Source organism: Cladophialophora bantiana, assembly GCF_000835475.1.
Source record: "Cladophialophora bantiana CBS 173.52 unplaced genomic scaffold supercont1.5, whole genome shotgun sequence".
Classification (NCBI taxonomy): Eukaryota; Fungi; Ascomycota; class Eurotiomycetes; order Chaetothyriales; family Herpotrichiellaceae; genus Cladophialophora; species Cladophialophora bantiana.
The window spans coordinates 415569-438444 of NW_015971579.1; the positions used below are offsets into that span (position 1 = coordinate 415569).

Here is a 22876-nt window from a genome sequence, read left to right on the forward strand (position 1 = left end):
TGGGCACCCAACCAGTCTGGTCCCCCTTGCAGAGAACGAATCTTTCCTTGCCAACGACCTCTCCAGCAAAGAGCTGCAAGAAGCGGGGCAAAAAATTTGACACGTTTGCTCTGAGGTCTTCCTGTCGCACGAGATACAACAACGCATTATACACTACTCAGGAACAGTGGTCGAGTCGCTAGCCAATCCATTATCCACTTCCGCCAACACGTGGGCAATCACAAGCGAAGAACAACCGACCAGTACCATGGGAAGAGGGTGTGTTGGGATTTCTCCCCGTTCCTGGAGCCTACCTTTCTTCCGCCTAGCTTGACAGCTCTTTCTGCCACCACCGCGGGATTTTTCGGTGACCTTTCTGACAACTTCCAATCGTCGGACCTTCGTGCCTGGCGAAGGTGACTGGGTCTCGAGGCTCCATGTCAGAGTGGGCCCTCCAACCAAGACGTGCCAAGTTGGGTCCTTTCGTGGCTTGCGTTAGCCCAGGTACCACCCAACCTCTGGGTTTGCGCTCGCCCTCCTATTTGATGGCCCATATTCAGGAACGCGCAAAATCCAACAATCCCATCCACTTCACCGCCGGGGGGAATGGCCATAGCGCCGGCGAGCCATGTTTCAAGATACTTCTGGCCTAGGCGGGTTGTGCATTTTGCGCTTCCTTTTCAGTTCTGAAAAATACCAGGATCTTTGACTGACTCCGAGGATGGCTCCATTTTGGTCCTGTCCGTGGCGGACAGCGCCAACGCATCTGCGAAAATCTCTGAACGACGGAGGAAGGGTCCCATCTCCTGTGGGACTTGGGCGCTGGGGCCGACTCCCTTCTGGCTCCTCGAGGTCTGTTGATGTGGACGTTGACTGTGATGTGAAAAGCATCTACTTAAAGCGCGTCCTCCCCATTGTTGTAGGATTTCCTGTTTTCGCAATATCTTGTCAATCCTTACAACCGCTCCTCCTTGACATCCCCGAGCAGGTCTCCAATCAGCATCATTCTTTAGCTGAAAGACCTTTTGTCGACGAGAACATCCTTTAGGACCACTCCTTTTCCCCCAACACCATTGTCCAAGTGGCTTACTATCCTTCGCTACTACGGGTACATCAACTATCAAAATGCAATTCAAGAACGTTCTCGCTGGCACAGCCGTGCTGCTTGTCTCCACTTCCGTCGTATCGGCAGTAGGATCTGCTACCGTCGTTAACAACTGCGGATTTCCCGTCTACTATGCGGCCGTCGGAGGAAGCTCCAATCCTAGCATGCAACCACTCGAAGGAAGCTATAGCCAATCCTACAGCGAAGAGGGCGTTGGCATCTCTATTAAGCTTTCTCCCAATGCTACCACCTCTGGGCCGATCTCCCAATTCGAGTTCACTTGGGCCAACGGCAAGATCTCGTACGACCTCTCTAACATCAACGGCTACCCCTTCTCCGCTGGAGGGATGGAGGTCGTCCCTTCGATGCAGAACGATCCCAATAACCCAACCTGCGTCGTCGTCGACTGCCCTGCGGGTCAATCTGTTTGCACTGCCGCATACAATGCCCCCGATGACACCCGCACCATGGTCTGCGATCAGGACTCTAACCTCATCTTGACCATGTGCCCCGGCGGATCGAACAAGCGAAGCGTCTCCCTCAGCGAAGGACACATCCACTACCGTGTCCACGCTCGCCATTTGCCCAAGAAGGCATAGAGGGTACCTGCCGGCCAGCATCGAACAACCAAAAGCCAGAAGCATAATGCCACTGTACAGTTTTCCAAGACTTTTTGCGCAGCTAGCTCTGCCGCCTCTCTACCACGTTATACTGCCTGCAAAGACGCTCCCTTACGATATCTTCCATGAGTCGACACGTGGACATATCACTGCCCCTGCAGGTTTAGTACCCGATCTCGACGATCATCATTCCTCATCACATTTTAAGTCCCGGTGACAGGCCTCCCGTGGAATACTGGAAAACGACAGTGACATTATGCTCGGCTACGAAGCAACAGGCTCACAACTCATACACGAACCTTATGAACAAGCGAATCAAGTCATGACATGACTGATGATCAGCAGCGGCGATGGTGGACATTTGTTGCTGACGTTTCAATCCTTTTTTCTGTTGATTTTTCGGGCAATAGTCTTCCTGACTGGCTCGCGGCATTATCGACATGACTTTGAGGTTCCTTGATCTGGCTCACATCTGTAACCCAACAGGTGGTGTCGTGGTCGGACTCATCGCGTGTGCAGATGGTGGGAAGGATAAACCTATTGTTCTCAAATATGAATAACTATCCCAGCAGAGAGCAAGAGGAGTACAGCAGACGTCTCCAGGATATTTGCTGTCTCTCGGGATCTACAAGGGTTTTTTTGCGTGATTATAGACTTCACTTCTTGGATACCATACACTTAGGGACATAACAATGACAAGGGCAATGCCACGAAATGACATGGCATGCTTTCCTTCTCTCTTGGAATTGTTTTTGCGGGTTGTTGACGTTGGCGATTGAGGATGACGACGACGATGCGCCCTGTGGCGATTGTGGCGCCAACTAGCTTCTCACTCCTCTTTTAGCGCCAAGCCACGAGCCCCTAATTCAAGGAATCATCCATAAAAAGGAAATTGTTAGCCGCTCCCTTTCCCCTGCGTTGGGCCTCGCTAACACCCCCGCCCCGAGGCCCCTTAGTTCCCTCGCTTCCTCCCCTCCATCAAGCTTTTCGCCTATGGACTATGTACAGTAGGCCTCCTCTGCAAAGGGGTCCGTGTGTCCAGTACAATCAAGGCTGATCAATGATCATCAGGAGACAGGACTTGGTGCCCCCAGCATCTTGAAACCGGGTGGCTTGCGACAGTAGGAGCAGACACCCCTGTTGACGGCATACTTATTAGCGAGCTAGGTTGTAAGTAGGTAGCCCAGCAAGGACGGGGCTTGGATCTCCGTCTGGGCATCTACAAGCACTCCATACTCCGTCCGCGCGAGATACGAAGTACAGCTACAGTAGCCGCCAAGCAGGTGAGCCAGGCCATGGCGACCGTTTCCCCGACCGGTGATGACTGGTCTACGAGAAAATCACATGAAACATGAAACAGTGATGCTTATTTTTACTCGCAGACTACATGCGGTACAGCACAAGGACATGGCCATCACAAGAGAAGAAGGAAGATTGGGGCCTCGTCATCACCTCGATTTGACTCTGTCTACAAGCACTTGTACTCGTAAGAACTCCGTCCTCCGTACCTCCCTGCAGATTGTCTGTTTGCAGGGATGGCGATGGAAGAAAAATCCTGCTTGTAACCATGCAAAGCATATACATAATCACGGTCCACCGTAGCGCGTTATGCTGTCGAGGGAAGAAGGCTGGGATGTGGTATGTTTTGAAACGCGCCTCGTTGGTCCGGATCCCGTCCCCATGGATGTGGAACAGGAGATTGGTATCTAGAATTCGGGGTCGCGGTTGGACTTCAGGACTGTCTGACCTTGCTACATACACGTGTGGTAGGTATGCAGTACCTCATCACTGCTAGACCAGTTGAACAAGGAATAGGACTCCGCAGAGCAAACATCGGACAAACAAGAGCAGACACCAGCAACATGGATAGCCATGCCTTCCGACTGAGACATGCATAGTCAACCCGGCAGGTCTACCCCTGTCATCGCCAGGCAAGGCTGACATCTGCACAGGGTCAATCCCGCGGAACCGGGTGAAGTCCTGGCCCCCACTTTGTAATGGGGACTCGTTCAGCCTCGTTGCAGAGTCTATGGGCCTTGGGTGTATTATCTCCGTGTTCGTACGCAATTCTGCCCCCTTGGATGCCGTGAGCACAGCCTACGCTTGCTTCCCCCATTTCATTCCGAGCCTCTGGAACCACGCAAACCACGATCCAGCCTCGACGTCGGGGAATGTTGATTGCCAAAAAGCCGCAAATGAACCTGCTCAAATGTCAGAAACAATCTTGGTGATCCACTACTTTTTTGAGTAGAATTGCTGCAACATGGTATATACATATGCGGATCTCACCTTCAATAGGTCCGAGCTCTCCAAACCCCAAGGCCTCGATGACCCATGGTGCAAGATAGACAAGGATCCCAATAGCCACAAGGGTAAGTATCGCTGCGGCAAGGACGGGATGGTCTCTCGTGAATTCAGAGGCGATGTCATATGCTTTGTCGTAGGCTTTCTTTATTGCTCCGGCCATGACTCGGCCTAACTGCAGCGCGGCAACCAGGCCGTCGAGAACCCGCTTTGCCAGCCCTTCATACCAGCCATCTGTGTGCACAATGTCTTTGAGCCGGGCCTCGAGGTCCCGCCCGGGCTTTTCGGCCGTGAACAGGATGGAGAGGATCGTGGATGCGAGCTACTTTTCGTCGGCTGGCTTGATTTGTTGTTGGGTGATGCTACTGCCCTTCTGTTTCTCGGCGATGGAAGCATAAGATGGAATATCATCGCTCTGGCCGGCTCCGAAACACTCAAAGATCGATCTAAAAAGTGCCATGATGGAATGGAGGGATGTCTCTTGGGCTCTCGATGGTATGGGACGGCTTTCTCATACGGACGTTGTAAAGGCGGTAGCTTGGAAGGGAAACTACTGGGATGAAATATTTCTCAACAGGTGGTGTAGAAATGAGGCTGAACTGGATCCCGCAGCCATTAAATCTTTCTGCCTACCTCGACACTGCCTGCACCTCCAAGCGACCGTTACACAAGCAGTAACCCATCCAATGGCACTGCGCCACGACTTTTTGATGGATGAGTTCGAATGGTATCTGTAGGTCCGTAACCCAAATGCCTGCATAGTAACAGTTCTGCGCTCTCCCTTGAGTCTTTACGTTATCACGAACACCACGTATTTGTTACCACACCCTGCACGCCCCACACAGTTCATGTACAGATACTGAGTATTTGTACTTGGTAGACTGAACTCCCACACGTGATCGATTGGTCGAAAGTTTGAATCTCATCACGTAAGCAAGGCTGGGCCTGTCACATGGCACATTCTAGTGGGGGGCGCAATCCGATTTTCTCTTCCCTCTACAAATTACTTGCGCCGTTCACTCTACATTCGTCACAACACATCGAGCTCCCTCTGAGCAAACATCTTCCAAGAAATCCAACAACCAGTATCTCAGATCCGTCCAAGTCTCCACTCTCTCCATCGGCCCACCTTTACACCACTACCTACCACTACCTACCTGACGCACGAAGAGAAATGTCTTCCGGACAAGCATACCAAATCCCCACACAACAATCCAGCGCCTTCGCAACGGGCTACGTTGCAGGCGAGTCGTCGAGCGGCCCGACCGTGCAGTACGTGTGCGGCGAGTGTAACACGAAAGTGAGTCTGGCAAGAGGCGACGTCATCCGCTGCAGCATGTGCGGACACAGGGTGCTTTACAAGGAGAGAACGAAGCGGTATGTGTTTCTGCTGCGCTATGCTATGCGCCCCTGACCCTGACCCTAACCCTCGGCCTGGAAAAGTGGCTGGCGTCTTTTTTGATTACTTGGATTTTGTGGCTGATGCCGAGAGGGAAATAGGATGGTACAGTTTGAGGCCCGATGATGCGTCCAAAACCTGCAGAAATGGAAATGCGAGGCAGTATCTGGCGTCGCGCGCGAAGTTAACGATCCATGTGGAATGTTTCTCTTGATGGTGGTGGTTTGCATAGCCCCGGCGTTTTTGGGACGGCTTCGAAAGCAAATAGCACTGCCTAATCTGTCGGCCTGTGCAAGAAGAGATACGAGATCATAAAACTCCCGACAAGCCCCTTCCAGGTCAAGATGACAAACCAATGACATTGCACTTTTGGGGACCTCTGTTCTATACTCGGTTGGTGAACTCTATGAACTTGTCGAATTCTTTCAGAGCCTTCCCGCTTTCTATGCACCATCTGGCCTTTTTCACGCCTTCTTTCCATCTTCCTCCTGCCGGCCCTCGCTCTGTGATGACTTCACCACTTTCGCAGCTATCGGCATCACAAGCGCCACTCACCACCAGCAGTGCGGCGATGTTCATCAGCACAAAATGCAGTATCGGGTCATTGGGAGGTCTCTCGTTGCGCAGAATGCTCATCAGCACGGCGGCGTTTTGCCTAGGCAGGCCTCCGCCGCCAACCTGCGATAGTGGGTGTGAAGGTAGACCAAAGTCGGCGGGCTCAAGTTCGAACCTCTCCACCTTGGAGACGTATTTGGGTGGCGCCTCGTCGTCACTGGTATCCTCCTCTTCATCCCGATCGCCCCTATATTCTGGATTCTCCGCTTCTCTTAACAACCAGCAGTTCGTTTTGCCGGCACAACTTATCTCATCGAGATCTTCCTGCCCGCAAACCACAAGCGCCTTGGTGGCGCCGGACAGTTGCAGCGCCTGCGCGAAGACGGGGCCCAGTTCTTGGTAGGCAACGCCCACAACTCGAGCTTCAATATGCGTCTCCACGGGGTTGGCAAGGGGCCCCATTAGATTGAAGATTGTCCTCAGTCCAAGTTCCCTCCGCACGGTCGCAGCATACTTCATGCCAGGATGGAAATTCGGCGCATAGAGGAACGTGTAATTCGTATGCTCGTATGCCTCTGGCAACAGCGCCGCGCCCAGCGCTTCTATCTTGGGCGCCTTGGGCAAAATAGCATTCAACACATCCGCTGACCCGGACATGGATGTCTGCGCCCTGTTCCCGTGCTTCGCCATCATTAGTATCGGCGACGCAATTATCGAAGCCGTAGTCGAGATGTTGAACGTCGAGTGCGCATCCCCACCTGTTCCCACAATATCGCACAGTCCACCTCTGTAACTTCCCATACCCATACCACCGCGCTTCCTCTTCCGCACGACTTCTCTCAATTTATGTTTATCCACCTGTACCGCGGCGTCGCGCATACTTTCTGCACATTTGGCAATCACGTCGGGATGCCGATCTTTGCCCGTCGAGTGCAACAGCGTGAGCAGGGCGGCGAGCTGCGTGGGGTTCAGTTCATTCTCGAACGTGCGCGAGAAGGCCAGTGCGATGTCTTCGGCCTTGACGCTGTTGTCCTGAGGGGACGGGGCGGACAGCTTTTTCAACAGCGGGGCGATCGAGACGTGCTTTGGCGGCGGGGGGTCGGCCATGGCAGCGGAAACAAACGTGTGTGGACGATTTCTTTTCGAGGTTTTGGCTCTTTTGGACGACTACACAAATAGAAGCGGGAAGCTAGATACAGAAGGTATATATTTGTTGCGCTGGGCTGATGAGTCAAACAGCATGTGGTTGCGGGGCACAGCTTTGCTTTTCGAGGTTTTGCTGTGGAGAAAGAAGCTTGCAACTTCGCTGAACCCCTGATTGCTTGGCAGGGCAATGGAATCCAGCCTCGTTCAGCCTTGTCACTCCTCATGTACAGAGCAACTTTTGTGTTTTACTACGGAGCAGTTAGGTAAGGTTCGTTACTTGATGAAACCTTAGACCCATGATACGAGAGGGTAGAGGTCAAAGAAAGACCCGGAAGTGTGCTACCACTTAGTTCGTACAATTGATGACCTTGCAGGAAAGCCATTCAAAGTGTGCCGCGGAGGCCTCGGGACATCAGTGCGTTAGGCACGTCAGTCTAAGCGTCCCCTGGGGAAGTAAAAAGTCTTACCTATTATGAGATTCTGGGAGGACAGGGATTTTGTGTTATCTACCGGGCTGTGTGTTCAATGGAATCCTTGAATCTTTCACACTCGTTTGGCATAGCTAATCATCCCGCAAAATTTGGCACCGGCTCACATGCAGAGGAATGGCAACGCTCAGTCCGGATCCGGAACAGATCGTCACCCTCCGCACCAGTGGCAGAGTCGCCATCATAACACTCAATAACCCCCAGAAGCTCAATGCCATGAGGCAGCAAGATACATTCCGGCTCTCCTGTCTCTTGCGACAAGTAGCGGCTATGCCGGAGATCACGATCACCATCATCACTGGGAAAGGACGGTTCTTCTGCGCCGGCGGCGACGTGACATCTCGGCGCCCCGGAATGGATGATGACCACAGAAAGAAGACACATGAGATCCGCGAGCAGACTCTGCGCAGCTTCGTGGCTAACACATTCGACGCCACTCAATCCTTCTGCGCCCATCCAAAAATCTTAGTTGTCGGACTCAATGGGCCCGTGGTCGGGCTTCATGCGGGTCTTGTAGGGTTTGCGGACTTTGTGTATGCAGCGCCTCATGCCTACCTTCTCGCTCCCTTCACGAGTCTGGGCCTGGTCACCGAAGGTGGCGCCAGTGTTGGACTCGTCCAACGCCTTGGTTTCCCCCTGGCCAACGAAGCCCTCCTCACGTCCCGCAGGGTACCCTGCGAGAAGCTGCTCCAGTGCGGATTCGTCAACAAGGTATGCCGCGGGAAAAATGACTCCGACTCGGATGGCTTCCTGGAGCAAGTCCTCAGAGAAGTGAATGAAAAATTTGGCGATCATTTGAATCGGGAAAGTGTGCTGAGAATCAAATCCTTGGTTCAACGGCCTGTCCTGGACAGAATAGAGGCTCAGGCCGTTCGAGAAGTCGCCGACGGCATGCAAAGGTTTGTTGACGGCGCACCTCAGGTGGAATTCAAAAGAGTTGCCGAAGGGAGGAAGAGACACAAGCTTTGAGGTGCGAGACTTGATATCAGGCGTCCTTACCAAAAGTTCGTCAGGAGCGAGGATGTATCAGAGCTGCAACGTATTAAGCATCGCTATCCCGTGTGCCATAACCTGGTCTCCGCAGTTACAAGCTCAGGAGCTTGTTTTGATCATGCTTCATCACAGCCGGGCGTCCACTCGCCAGGAGAGCGCCACTGGGACAGAAATACATCTAGTTCTCTGCGAAAAGAGCGAGCCAGGCCGTCTGGTATGCCCTGTTGAATGGCCAGTCTGTAAAGGTCAGACTTGACATCTGCCATGGCCCTCAAATCCTCCAGACTCCACATCTGGGCGAGGACGGTTTGGTACGCGCTTTCAACGAGCTGTCTCTGCATGGGAATCTTCATCCTTTCAATCCTCCATTTGAAGAAGTGCTCCATGGCGGTATCTTCTCCGTCCGCTTGGACAAGAAGGCTTAGCTGTGTGGCTGGTTGCACCGATCTGTCACCAGTTGCTGGAAATAGCGAAGGGTGGAGTTGCCCAAGAGCCCCGATTTCCTGCAGGTTTAGAACTCCCCCAGAGGAGGGATTCATCGGTGCTCTGAAAGTGGAGGCTGGTGGTGGACATACCCCTATTTGCGGCTGGCCGATTGTCATCTTCGTTGGCTGTGGACTGTAAACAATGCGCCCCTCATTGTTGGCGTACTCACATTCCGCCGCACTTGACATGTCCCTACGACAGAGGCTCATCTTTGACAGCAGATCAACCTCCGAGGGAGTCATCGCACCAAGCTGTGATAGGCATGAAAAGATTCCTGTCCCTGAAAAGAGCGACTTCTCGAAGTCCGGTCTGAAACTGATGGGAGGGGGGATCTGGTGCTCAATCGAGGGCAGAATGTTGAACTTCAAGAAGGCAGCCTCAAGCTTTGAAGACAAGAAATCGTCTGATGCACCCTCGTCTCCGATCGAGTCCAATATGTGCATACAATCGTAATACTTTTCTAACCTGCTTCTTCGCGGTTTCTCCATCTCTGGCATGACATCTTGAAGATGAACAAGCATTATCGGAAGCAGTAAAGTGACCCCTCTAGGACTCATGTGTGTTCCCATTTCGAGGTTCTTGATGGATATTGCAACATGCGCCACTTCCTCTGCAGTGTCCCGTAGTTTTGTCTGTGACAGTTGCTGGTATGTTGGCGGTAGCGTTCCGGCGGTTTCTGAAATCTGGGGCCTGTGGAGCGCGATCATCGCTGAGAGGAACAGTAGCTTCAGATGTGCTCTATGCATCGCAATAACATTAGAGCTCCTCATAAACGCAGAATCCGCAGGGTCGCGAAGGTCAAATTTACCAGCGTCCGAGAGGCCACGATACCATTCTTGAAGTTGGCGGTCGAGCTCGAGGATCTCGAAAGCATTGCCGGTAGAACGCCTTGGGACAAGAATCGTCATCATTCGACTATCTGATTCGTACCGACGACTTGAATACCGTGCTTGCAGAATCTCATTTATGCAGACACATAGTTTTGCCTTTTCAATGCAGAGCGTTGCTAGGCGAATCCTGCTCCTCTTATTATCGATGAAATCCCACTCTTTGATCAAACGGGACACAGCAGGAGAGAAATCCTGCATCTCGAAATCGTCGAGTTCAAGCATAGGTAAGTGGCGATACCGCGCACCGAGTTGCGGTGGAGTCCAGGTCATGAGCGCAACAAACTGATCGCGCATGAAACAACACCACCACAATCTCTTGAACATTCGGTGTTGCCTTGTCTTGCAAAATTCAAGATTCAGGTCCAGGCCGAGATCCTGGGAAAGGGTCACAGCCACACGAATCCAAAACTTGCGGTCTTTATGCGTTTCTCGGGCATCGTACCAGTATGTCATCAACAGGAAGGCCTGTACAAACGAAACACGATCGATTTCGCAGTCTAGATCGTAGAGCAACTTTCACGATTAGAATCGGCCGTTCCTCAGCATTGAGGACTTACCCGTGCTCTTTCGAAGAATGCGCTTCGAGCAAGCTTTCTCGAGTTGAAACCCAGCTTCCTCAAGACTTGCATGTCGACGTGTGCGGCTCCAGAGCACATGACAGCGTAGAAGAGTAACAAGCTGACCTTGTCCTTTGGATCATTTTCGAGCATTGGCCCCAAAAAGGTTTCCACATCGAGTAGAGGTAGTAATGGGTACCCGAACAAGAAGTAGCTGCGCAAGAGTTCGTTCCGACAGTGGGCATTGGGTATGTCGAAGACTCCCTTGTGCTTCAGGTAAGCTGTATCTTCAGGACTTAGGTCGGGGCTTAGAGGTCTGATGAAATCCGGCAACTTGATTTCGGATAACTCTGTTGAAGCGGATATAAGATCGTTAAAGAGCATTGAATCATGATCGCCCACCCGATAGACGGATTCACCATTTGAAGAGATGGGTTTCGAAAAACGCCGCTTTGCTGGCCGTGAAGGCTTGCTCTTGCCAGGCATGCATTCGATCGCGTCAAGACGACAATTGGTGCAAGTGGACCCAAGAATCCTCCTGTCACATCTCATCTTTCGACTTTGGCAGTATCTGCATGCCTGAGTTGTCCGCTTGAAGGCGGGTGCAGGCGGTTGGGATCCAGATTGACGGGGTAGCATTTTGACAGCTACTTCGGCGGGCTGGGAGGAGAGAATAAGGGATAGTCGATGTCTCCGACCTCGGACTCAAGCTATGCTAGGTAGAAATGGCTGTCGTACCTATAGGCAGATACAGGCGCGACAGGCATTGGTGTCGAAATGATGACTGCAAAGACCAACAGCTTGAGGCGAGGTTCAAAATTGCATCGGTAGGCAAAGTGGTCCACAATGCGGCCCCGCTCTGGTCACGACATCAACTTCCACATTAGTGGTCACGTCTTCTGCAGACTCAAGTATTACTCCGCACAGGGCTGCACTATCCCTTTTTGGGAAGGTATGGTCTGCCCGCCGCGGAGGCCTCGGGGGAATCCCTCAGCCTTGCACGGGGGTTGTCATGGATCCCCACACAATTCTCGGTAAAGCATTCTATGGCTCTGTGAAGAAAATGCTCCGCCTTGGTCCTAGTCTTCTCCATCTTTCGAGGCTATCTTTGCCGCACAGCCGAAATGCGTGTTGCAGTTGCAACCGCGGCTTTGGAGATAGGAAGGTTCCTCCTCGAGCAAAATTGTTTCACGGAAAGGCTTTGGCAAAGAGATAAGCCTATCTTGTTTCAAACTCAGACCTCAAATCGCATACAGATATATTTAGACCGACTTGGCTTCTCGTTTGTTTTCAGCTTCTGCAAACAGCTTCATACTACTATAAACCATGCCGTATTTGGCGCAGGAACACTATCCGATTCCGGGAACAGATTTGCTAACATGGATGTTTGACCATCGCGCTCCTTATGATGAAGATAAACCGGTATGAGAAAAGGCCAGCGATGCTATCCTGACGTGATAGAAGTACGGTCTCGTTTGCTCACCGGTGACCATAGATATACATCGATGCATCGAAGCCTTCCCGATCGATATCCTGCCGGCAGGCTCGCAAGATGGTCCGGGAGCTTGCAGCCGGATTCCGCAATATCGGCTTGAAAAAGGGGGATTGTGTCTGTGTCATAGCTTTCAACGATGTATGCTTCGCTGGGTGTTTCTTCCCTTGTCTTTGCACCCACCCATCGCTTCAAAGCTCTTCAATTAAATTGCTATCACTCATACTGTATTTGGGAACCTCTACTGAACAAAGGTTGCAGATCTATTATTCCATGGTCTTCCTTGGAATAATTGCCGCTGGTGGAATCTTCTCTGGTGTAAACCCTTCCTATACGGTCTTCGAACTGGTCCACGCCATTCGCACTGCAGATATTACGCATCTAATCGTCGAACCTGAGTTCCTTCCCAAAGCTTTGCTTGCGGCAAAAGAATGCTCCCTTCCTCCATCAAACGTCTTCGGCTTCGACATTCAGAATCAGAGCATTCCAAAGCAGCTGGGGGTTCAAAGCTGGACCGTGCTGCTGCAAAGCGGACAGATGGATTGGGAACGGTTCGACGACGAAAAGCAAAGCAAGGAGACCATAGTTGCGAGGCTGTTCAGTAGCGGGACGACGGGTATGCCAAAGGCGTTGGGCATATCGGTCTGGAACCTCGTGAGTTAACTGGGTTCGTTCAGCTAGAAAGTCATTGAAGCTGATCAGGCTTTAGGTCGCACAACACATTGTGGTGATGGAAGTCAGGCCTCGGCCGTACGAGGTTAGCACCTGTAAACTCCTCAACATCTTGATACTGACCATGCCCAGGTTCGCCGCCTGATCTCCAACCCTCTTTTTCACGTATCACAGGTGCCTCGAGTCCATACGAGCGCAATAAAAGCCGGGATTCCCACTCACGTCATGCGCCGTTTCGAGCTTGAGCTGTGGCTTTCCAATATTTCCAGGTACGACATCACCGAAGTGAACATTGTTCCGATGATGGTCATCAGTCTCCTTACATCGGGCCATCTCGACTCAGGGAAATATTCGTTGAATACCCTTAGAAATGCTTGGTCTGGCTCCGCGCCTCTTGACAAGAGTCTTCAATTTCGCTTCAAGAAGTATTTGCGGCCGGATACTCCCTTCAATCAAGCCTGGGGAATGAGCGAAACCACGTGCTTGGCGATATGGTTTTACTATCCAGAGCAGGATTCTACCGGAAGCGTTGGGAGACTGTTACCCAACTGTGACGCAAAGATTGTTGACGACGACGGAAATGATATCACCGAAGTCAGGGGACCCGATGGAATGAATGTCAGAGGCGAATTGTGCATTCGAGGTCCTATCATCGTAAAGGGATATTACAAGAACGAAGAAGCAAATAGACGAGATTGGGACCAAGATGGTTATTTCCACACAGGAGATATTGCATACTGCGACTCGGAGACAAAGAAGTGGTATATCGTTGATCGCAAGAAGGTGCGTCTCCGTCGTCGTCGTCAGCTTTCAGTGTCGAGGACTAGGAGGTGGCTGACCCTACCCTTACAGGAACTCATCAAAGTCCGTGGATTCCAAGTTGCACCCGCCGAACTCGAGGCTGTACTCCTTCTCCATCCTAACATCGTGGACTGTGCAGTCGTTGGGGTTCAGGCATCAATCGACGAATCTGAGCTTCCGCGAGCATATATTGTAGTACGACCGGGCACGACTGTTACAGAGGCCGAAATCAGAGAATTCACCAAAGACAAATTGGCACGGTACAAGCAGTTTGATGGTGGCATAAGGTTTATAGACAAGGTGCCAAGGAACGCGAACGGCAAGATCCAAAAATCGGAGTTGAGGCAGCTGGTGAAGAAGGAATTGAACGCTAGATTATGATGGAGGCAAATGGCTGGCAACGTCCTCTTGTTTCAGCGCTTCAAGACAACAATAGAAAGATGAATAGAAGATGGAGGTATATTTGCTGAGAGCTGGTCCGGGTCCTGCGAAGAGTCAAGCTCCACGCGATTCCTGATTATTATTCGAAGGCTTCGCCCACTGTGTTGACCACGAAGACGCTGCTCCCGAGACTGCCAATCACACTGAGTATCCGTGCATCTCCTCAGCAAACACCCTCAACCTAATACACGTATCTGAATTGCTTGTTCTTCCTATCCGTCAAATCATCGTTGTAGGCATGCTCGAAAGCCTCCGTCATTCCACTCTCGTCTCGCTTTGAATTTTCGTACTTGCAGACGAATAGATATATGATGGCTAAAACCACTGCTGCGGCAAGACCTGCTACGATGACCGCAAATGCCTCAGCGTAGACAGGAGCATCCTTCGTTTTGAAGAGCAGTGGCCCGGTGAAGTTGCCAAGACACCAAGCAATGAACAGTCCAGCTGCTGTAACACTGCGCTTTGTGTAGCCTGCTGTATTGGCAATCTGTAGGCCCATGAGGATAGCGTACCCACCACCGAAAGCAGGGAGAATCTCAATGGCGAACAGGAGACCACCTTTAGCGGATCGGGGTAATTGCCATAGAAGCAGGCAGCTCAACATAGTGGTACAAACGCAGATGACGAAGAGGTAGATCCGGATCCCCTTAAACCGGTATGCCAGATAACATACAAGTAGTTCGATTGTCCCGGATACGAACCCAGCGGGAACAACCAGCAACAGGGAGTTGAGCGTCGAGTAACCAAAGCTGTGGACAATAATAGGCGCCATCGTCGCGTTCGCTCCATTGGCAAAGAACATGAGGAAGGTCGTGCAGAAGAGCAAGAGGAATCTAATATCTGTCAAAGCGTCGAAGACTTGAGATGGCTTGAAGTGTATGTTGCGAACACCAGCATTGTTGACTCTGAGACGTGCAACAGCAATATAACGCTCGCGATCTGTGAAATCTTTGGCACGAATAGGGTCAGGTGGCAGGAAGTATAGCACAAAGATCGAGAGTAGTGTCGTGACGCCGCCGGCGAATAGATACATATACTGCCAAGACTGCAGAGAACCTCCTGTGATGTGGCCAAGTCCGTAGTTGATTAGTGGCGAGACGATGGAAATGTAGCCTAGACGGATTCGAAAATTAGCTGGGTCACACCTTCTGATACTTCTGTTAGTGGGTGTGACGAACCGGTACAGCTATACCAAGCTCCCATTCTCAAAGCTTGTTCATCCTTCTTGTACCAACCTCCCACGACGAGCATGAAAATCGGCGAAATGCCAGCTTCGATGACACCGAGGAAAAACCTCTGGGTATAGAAGCTGCCATATGTTTTGCAAGCAGCACTGCACATGACAGTAACTCCCCAGACGAAGGTGATACCTGCAGCGACGCGCTCAATGGGCCAACGCTGAGCCATCATAATGGCAGGGTATGCGCCCATGATGAAGCCAAGGTAGAAGATAGAAGAGGAGAAAACAAAGCGGTTGCCAATGTTGAGATCGAGATCCTTTTCTAGTCCGAACAGGGCCTATCGCATTTAGTAAAGTGTAGACTGGCACTGTCGTAAATTACTTACTGCTTGTGCCTGTAGAGCTTGTCAGCGAATGTCGTTATCTAAGTCCCTCGATTCCAAGTCTCACCAGCATTGCTTTGTCATAGAACTGGACCCCGTAAACCAGGCAAAGGACTGGTAACAACCGTATATCGATCTTTTGGACAAGCCTTTTCTCTTCTTGCTCAGTCCAATGATCGTCCCCCCCGACGCCAGCAATAACTTTGAGTGCTTCATCACCGTGAATGGTGTCAATAGCTGAAGGTTTCTGATAATCATCGGCTACCGATTCCGTTGTTCGAGGAACTGTCTTAGGTTCGTCCACATGGTGAATGTCCGTCTTGTTCGCCATAGAATAGTGCTGTAGGTTGAATGTCCTTTAAAGGTAGATATAGTCCAACAGAAGGACGTAAATGTGTGCAAGAGGAGGGAAAAGGGTCGACATCCACGAACTTTATATATTGCTAAACTTTGACCAAAAATGGATACTCATTGAAGGCTTAGTGCCATGAGATGCCGAGGACTCAAGGCACCCAGACCGAAAAAGAGCGGATGCAGACATGATATCTTTCGCCAATGCAGAATACCTAGAAGTTAATTGTGTATTTTGTTGAGAGTTGCCTGGGGAAGAGAAGACCCCATGTTGCGAGGTATCATCTGATTTGGCGGGCCAAAGCGACAGTGTTTGCGCCGCTAATCTGCTCCTGGTGGCCCCATTTTTCTCGCAGAAGACCGAGGACTCCTCGGGCAATCACCATTTGTTCACGTCGGTCCCAAATAGTATCAGACTCTGGGTACCTGTATAGAAGATTTGTTGCAAACATGATTGCCAGGGATTAACCCGATGTCACCTTCATTGCTGCAAGCTCACACACTGTACAAAGGAAGAAAACAACTTTCCTTCTGATGCAGAGTAGAAACCTATCATCATGACTTCCCATCCGATCTTACTGCTCGGTGGATTAAACAGCAAAGCTCACTGAGGGCCAACCTGACATACTCTGCAGAAAGAAGCTCATGTATATGTATATCGTCAAGTGGTCTTCACGACACGCACTGGACGACCAAGGTTTTAACTTGCCGGCCTTGATGATTTTGCAGGAGACAGAAAACCGCTCTCGCCGCTTTATACATCACGGTATGATGATGAGCTAACCTAAAATGGGAAAACGCGATATAAAATCAATGAGGTCATGAAAGTGGCACGACGACCTGCCTTAGGTGTCCTTCCCGCCCACCGAGCTTGGAACTTCCTCGAAATGAAATCGACCGATGTTGGCCATGGTACGCATCCAGTTGAACACATCAGGAGATTGGTCTCCAAGGCGGCGTTGGGTTGCCAATTACCTTTTCTTACAAACATTCGGGGAGAAGGCAATGTACTTCTAGCACCAGACGGTTCAGACCGTTACCGCCTTAGCTGGGATCAGATTCAAAAGCATTCGAATACTTTGAATCTCGGGGTCCTTTTTAACGGCAAGTCATCCGAGCTACCGACCTTTTCTTTCCAGCAAATGTGAGAAAAGCCTCGGATGAACAATGGAGAATAGTGAACAGGCCACTAGCCCTGAGGGAGCCTCCAGGGTTTCAACGAGAACCACATCTCGTGTACTATCCAGGGACTACGCGGAGCAGAATCTATCGAGATCGCCTTCCCAGAATCAATCTCGTGCTAGATACGCCGAATTCAATTTTGGCCCAGCGACACTGCGTCATCGCATCAGTAGCCTACAAACGAGTCCGAATCCAAGTCCTGGCCCAGCACGAACTTGGGGGAGAGATTATGCTGAATCCAGCAGAAGATCTGTCGCAATTGCAGCGCCTTCTTCAGCCCGAGGGGATGCTACTGATGCTGCGTCCCGCAAATTCTCTCTGGCAGGTCCACCACCTTTGGATACCTTAGCCGCCAACCAACCATATATTGATCCGGGATATGCACAACTCAACCCTGCGTATGATCAGCCAATGAATGTCCGACCAGTATGGGGTCTAGCCAAACCATTGCCTCGTGTGCTGAGACCTGGTATGGTTCCAGCGAAGGACGAGCTCGAGAAGGACGTCCAAGAGGAAGAAAGAGAGGCCCAACAGCCGCTGTCGACAGACGTTGAAGCTGGCAGAATTGAACCCTCACTTATGCCCGACAAGATATCCTCTCAGTTGGACACTATCCGACGCGAGAGAGAAATATCTTTATACCGAGCTTACCAGAACCAATACCAAGAGTCGCCGGGATTTTCACCATTTGGCGCAGGTAGAAGACCTTCAGATACACCAACCGAAACACTCCATAACCGGATTCGACCGGAAGATACGATTGAGGAGGAAGCGGGTTCCGAGCCACAACAGCCGGAACATGTCGAGCCGCCAGAGCTGTCATTGCCCGAGGCAGTAACGAACGTGAAGCAAGCAAGGGGGGAAGAGGAACCGAAATACGTACCCTACGAAGATGCAGTTCCTTTGGCAGCTTACAAGGCCGAGGACGAAGAAGTCCATAATTTGCATACATATTGGTCGATTATTCGGCTACGCTTTCGAGAGCCGTTGGCCGAGCTTCTGGCAGTACGTCACATTTGCCTTACCTTACCTTTCCACTCTCCCATGTTGCTTTGAGGCTGCTGAAAATATGAAAGTCAATCATCTCACTGACATTGGCTTCCCCGTTCACAGATCATGGTTCAATACACACTCGGTTTCAGCGCAAACCTGTCAATGACTGTTTCTCGTGGCTCAGCTGGCGCCAACGATACAGGAACCTGGGCATGGGGTCTTGCGACTATGATAGCCATCTACATCGCCGGCGGGATATCCGGCGCTCACCTGAATCCGGCAATATCGCTCATGTTCTACATCTACCGGGGTTTCCCATTGCGCAAAGTCCCCGTCTATGTCGCTGCACAGATGCTCGGTGCTTTCCTCGCGGCCTTGATTGCATTTGGTATCTTCCGACCAGGTCTCATCGCTCTAGAACTAGATGTGGCGCAAGAGCAACAACAACTTCTCGTGGAACAGAGGCCAGTTGCAGGTGCCAGATCGACTGCAGCTTTACCACTGGCGCCATCAGTGTCAACGGTAGTGTTATCCAACTTCCTCACATTCCCACGGGCCCCTTGGGTTGATAGCAGCATTGCATACCTCGCCGAACTCATGGGTACAACCATCCTCACTATCTCGGTGCTCGCACTGGGCGACGACACCAATGCCCCTCCCGGGGCTGGAATGAATGCCTTCATAGTCGGCCTGCTTGTCACCGTCCTCGGCATGGCGTAAGTACCGGGTCTTCTTCTTCCTCTTCTCCGTTTTATCCGCCTGCTCCTATTTTCTGATGTCTTGCTGTCGCTTGGGCAAATCCCTTCACCAAGCAAAGCAACGACATCGCCTCCGAAGAGAAAGAAACAACCTGAGGTTGAGTGACAACAGATGAACGCAAGTGCGTGCACTGGCTGACTTCTCTACGTATTCGTCTTTATAGATTCGGCTACATCACGGGTCTAGCTATGAACCCAGCCCGCGACTTTGGCCCCCGCCTTGCTATGCTCGTTCTCGGCTACGGCACCCCCAAAACCCTCTTCGCTGACGGTTACTGGCTTAAGGTGGCATGGTTAGGTCCTATTGTCGGTGCAATCTTGGGCGGGTTTCTTTATGACGCAGCTATATTTGTTGGCGGCGAGAGTCCCGTGAATTATCCCACGAGACGAATTCGACGGGCTGCGCGGAAGTGGAGGAAGCGGTGGAAAGCGAGGATGAATTTTCGACGAACAAAAAGGTGAACCTTGTATGCCAACAGGGGATTTTTTGTGACCTGGAAGTGTAAAGGGATACGGGCTTGCTGTTGACGAATAAAGCTGGTGAGAATCGCGGATGATATTATGGTGGCGTTCCTCGCTGTAACGAGGACATTTAGGGGGTCAATGGTAATGATGTGACGCTCTAGCCTGAGGGAGGATTATCTGCCAGACAGCTTTTGAAAATGAAACATAGTCGAGATAGGCCATGTACGGATTTTCATCATGTCATTTGCCATAGTCTTCGCTCCCCCTCTTCCTTGCTCTTAGAAAGACAGGGGTTCCTCGGAAGAATAATGTACATCGAGAAAAGGCAGCCAGCACAATCTTCAACATCAAGCTAAGCGAATTCCAAGATGATGCAGACAGTCACGTAGGAACGGTGGCAGAGGAGAAAAACTGACACTTCCACGCATATACGATCCGCACTAGCGATGGTTGTCACGTGATTGCTCTAGGTAGCCGAGTCTTGGCGAAATCTCAGCTCCGACGCCCGAACATCAGACAGTGCTACGTTTAGGCGACAGGATAAGACGGATTCTCTGATTCCCATCAACCCTCACCTGCACGGCATTTCACTGGAGATCTATCTCGATACTTCATTATTCAAGGACCCTTGTAACGACCTGGTTTGCCAAGAATATTTTCTGTTACTTTCTCATGTGCTGGCTGCACAGATCCAACTTCAATCGCCAATGTTCTCGTCCGCGTTCAAATCCTTCACCTCGAATATAACATCCAATTATGAACTGTCAAAACATCCGAATGCAACTGTAGGGGTATGGACCATTTTTGATGCGAAGAAGAAGAACAGTGGCGCTCAAGCGTCGATTTTCATCTTTGACAGGAAATCGCTGGATGTCACCAGCAGTGGGTTTGGAGCACGTGCTACAAGCGCCACGTCGGTGCGCAAGATTCAAGATGAAGTAGTGGAACGTCTGAAGAAGGAAGCCAGCAGTCTGGCTCGTCTCCGGCATCCCTCCATTCTGCAACTGGTCGAACCCGTTGAGGAAACCCGCAGTGGAGGGCTGATGTTTGCGACAGAGCCTGTCTTGTGCTCATTATCTGCCGCCCTGGCAAAGAAGGACCGGAATGGCAATGGGCCGGGTAGGGGCATCTCGCGGTCCACGTCTAATGATGGAGCCATCTCTAGAGCACAGCAAGACGTGGAAATCGACGAATTGGAAATCCAGAAGGGGCTGCTGCAGGTCGCCAAAGGGCTGGAGTTCTTACACGACTCTGCTAAGCTTGTTCATGGCAACCTGACTCCGGACGCCATCATGATCAATGCCAAGTCAGATTGGAAGATCTCCGGACTCGGGTTTGCCGGGCCGCCTGACGGAGCAGAAGGACATCAAACCGTCCCTCAAATTTCTCTCGCTGAAGTGCTCCACCATGACTCGCGAATCCCTCGAACAGTCCAATTGGACCTCGATTATACTTCTCCCGATTTCGTGCTCGACTCGAATATCAACTTCTTAGCCGACATCTTCTCACTGGGCCTAGTTATTCTTGCATGCTACAGACATCCGCACAGGTCGCCTATTGAAACCCATGGCAATCAGTCAACGTACAAAAAGATCTTCAGCAGCGTTTCCACTGTCCCAACCAGCGCTAACAGCTACCTATGCGACGGCCCCTTACCGCGGGAGTTGAATGTCACTTTGCCGAGAATGTTAACTAGAAGACCGGCTCAGCGTATGACCGCAAGCGAATTCCAGCAATCACAATACTTCGACAATATTTTGGTGAACACCATGAGGTTCTTGGACGCTTTCCCAGCTAAGACTCCTGCAGAGAAGTCACAATTCATGAAAGGCCTTGGTCGAGTCCTGCCTCAATTTCCGCCTTCCGTACTTGGGAAGAAGATCCTTAGTGTTCTACTTGACGAGATGAAGGACCGAGACATCCTACCCCTGGTCATGCACAATATCTTCCAGATAGTCAAAGTCGTTCCGTTCAGCAAAGAGGTTGTCTCGGACAATATCCTACCGCGAATGAGAGAGGTATTCTTGTCAAAATCGAAATCGGAAGAAAGGGATGGCGGCAAAGAGGCTGCTTTACTGGCGGTTCTTCACAATATTCAACTCATTGCCGACAACTGCTCTGCGAAGCAGTTCAAAGATGATGTCTTGCCCATCGTTCATGTGGCCATGGAGTCATCCACTCATTCACTTACCGATGCTGCTTTACAAACATTACCGGCTGTTCTCCCATTAATCGACTTCTCAACAGTCAAACATGATCTCTTCCCAGTTGTGGCTAGCGTTTTCAGTAAGACCAACAGCTTGACCATTAAGATTCGAGGTCTTGAGGCGCTCGGTGTACTCTGCGGCGTCTCGCCCAACCAAACGGAAAACAACATTGACGACTTTTCCGGAAAGGGCCGCCAAGAGAAGCAAGACAAGAATGTTTCTAGTTTGGACAAGTTTACCATGCAGGAGAAAATCGTCCCCCTCTTGAAAGCTATCAAAACAAAGGAGCCAGCAGTCATGATGGCGGCTCTGAAGGTGTTCCGACAGATCGGTACCGTTGGCGACACTGATTTCTTAGCCATCGAAGTGATGCCCATCCTCTGGAATTTTTCTCTTGGGCCCTTGCTTGACCTGTCCCAGTTCAGCGCGTTTATGGATGTCATCAAATCACTGTCGAGCAAAATTGAGCGCGAACAGATCCGTAAACTGCAAGAACTGTCTTCGAATAGGGCTCTTGAGCCAAGGGCCGCGTCCTCGTCACACACGCAGATTGGCAACGGTCTTCCTCAACCTAATCAGGTCGCAGGTACAGAAGACGACTTTGAGAAGCTCGTGCTCGGAGATAAGAATACTGACAAGGTCGACGTCTTTGCAGGCGCTCTTTCTGATGGGCAGAAGTTGACCCAAAATCCGCCTTCCTTCTCCTGGGCTCCAGTAGATGTCACCGCCAACCCGAATCCAATGGCGCATCAAATGCATCCGTCATTGCCTGTTCTTCAACCACAACCTCTATCTCGCTCAATCACTCCGGATGTCGGCGCCTCGGTGTTTCCAAGTCTTCAACCTACCCAACCATCCTCGGTCTCCATTTGGGGGACATCTTCACCTTCTCCTGTGCATTTGCAGAATCAGCAGCAGGTGCTGCAACCGTCGAGTTATCTTTCTAATCCTGTAAGCAGCATCTCTCCGCCGACGGTGACATCAAATACGACTTGGCAGCTTCCGCCGCCTCCGGGACCGCAAGGGTCACCTAATCCGGAATTCACGCCTATGATAGCTCCGCCTCCTGCAGGTAACAGTCAGAGAATCGTTTGGCCACAACCAAATTACAATAATTTCGGGGCGTCCTCGCAGCCGGCGCCTAGATTCAGCGCGTCCATGAATGTATTACAACCGCAGAAGGCTCAGCAGCAAACGACCCAACAGCAGAAAACAGGTTTAGACAAGTACGAATCTCTGCTCTGAAATCAGCCCCGCAAAGTGACCGGAAAGTTGGAGAGTCGCTCTGTGCCATTGTTGGTCTGCTACGGGCGGCAATTACAGGATCGACACACGCGAAGTTGGAAGGAGACGCGATTCCTTCGCATATCGTTGGACTTTTTTGAGAGGATCCGTATGGCCTTCGGATTGGCGGAAGCAACCCGACAAA

General features: G+C 51.1%; 9 protein-coding genes across 9 annotated transcripts; 5 read left to right on the forward strand and 4 right to left on the reverse strand.

Annotated features, from left to right (window-relative positions):
• Positions 1-1104: 1104 nt before the first annotated feature.
• On the forward strand, positions 1105-1683 carry Z519_03740 (uncharacterized protein; the record flags this gene model as incomplete). The annotated part of the gene is made up of 1 exon (XM_016761487.1): positions 1105-1683. One exon carries the CDS (start codon positions 1105-1107, stop codon positions 1681-1683), a length of 579 nt encoding a protein of 192 aa, XP_016621825.1.
• Positions 1684-3801: 2118 nt separating this feature from the next.
• On the reverse strand, positions 3802-4171 carry Z519_03741 (uncharacterized protein; the record flags this gene model as incomplete). Its single annotated transcript, XM_016761488.1, has 2 exons — positions 3802-3905; positions 3994-4171. 2 exons carry the CDS (start codon positions 4169-4171, stop codon positions 3802-3804), a joined length of 282 nt encoding a protein of 93 aa, XP_016621826.1.
• Positions 4172-5791: 1620 nt separating this feature from the next.
• Z519_03742 (anthranilate phosphoribosyltransferase) lies at positions 5792-7069 on the reverse strand (the record flags this gene model as incomplete). The annotated part of the gene is made up of 1 exon (XM_016761489.1): positions 5792-7069. One exon carries the CDS (start codon positions 7067-7069, stop codon positions 5792-5794), a length of 1278 nt encoding a protein of 425 aa, XP_016621827.1.
• Positions 7070-7713: 644 nt separating this feature from the next.
• Positions 7714-8565, forward strand: Z519_03743 (uncharacterized protein; the record flags this gene model as incomplete). Its single annotated transcript, XM_016761490.1, has 1 exon — positions 7714-8565. One exon carries the CDS (start codon positions 7714-7716, stop codon positions 8563-8565), a length of 852 nt encoding a protein of 283 aa, XP_016621828.1.
• A 140-nt stretch (positions 8566-8705) lies between these two features.
• Positions 8706-11008, reverse strand: Z519_03744 (uncharacterized protein; the record flags this gene model as incomplete). Its single annotated transcript, XM_016761491.1, has 2 exons — positions 8706-10478; positions 10523-11008. The coding sequence occupies 2 exons, from the start codon at positions 11006-11008 to the stop codon at positions 8706-8708; spliced, it is 2259 nt and encodes a 752-aa protein (XP_016621829.1).
• Positions 11009-11848: 840 nt separating this feature from the next.
• Z519_03745 (uncharacterized protein) lies at positions 11849-13868 on the forward strand (the record flags this gene model as incomplete). The annotated part of the gene is made up of 6 exons (XM_016761492.1): positions 11849-11944; positions 12018-12155; positions 12276-12668; positions 12724-12771; positions 12819-13469; positions 13539-13868. The coding sequence occupies 6 exons, from the start codon at positions 11849-11851 to the stop codon at positions 13866-13868; spliced, it is 1656 nt and encodes a 551-aa protein (XP_016621830.1).
• A 241-nt stretch (positions 13869-14109) lies between these two features.
• On the reverse strand, positions 14110-15822 carry Z519_03746 (uncharacterized protein; the record flags this gene model as incomplete). The annotated part of the gene is made up of 3 exons (XM_016761493.1): positions 14110-15041; positions 15107-15446; positions 15559-15822. 3 exons carry the CDS (start codon positions 15820-15822, stop codon positions 14110-14112), a joined length of 1536 nt encoding a protein of 511 aa, XP_016621831.1.
• A 1187-nt stretch (positions 15823-17009) lies between these two features.
• Positions 17010-19237, forward strand: Z519_03747 (uncharacterized protein; the record flags this gene model as incomplete). Its single annotated transcript, XM_016761494.1, has 4 exons — positions 17010-18029; positions 18138-18420; positions 18493-18733; positions 18940-19237. 4 exons carry the CDS (start codon positions 17010-17012, stop codon positions 19235-19237), a joined length of 1842 nt encoding a protein of 613 aa, XP_016621832.1.
• Positions 19238-19947: 710 nt separating this feature from the next.
• On the forward strand, positions 19948-22692 carry Z519_03748 (uncharacterized protein; the record flags this gene model as incomplete). The annotated part of the gene is made up of 1 exon (XM_016761495.1): positions 19948-22692. The coding sequence occupies one exon, from the start codon at positions 19948-19950 to the stop codon at positions 22690-22692; it is 2745 nt and encodes a 914-aa protein (XP_016621833.1).
• Positions 22693-22876: the final 184 nt, after the last annotated feature.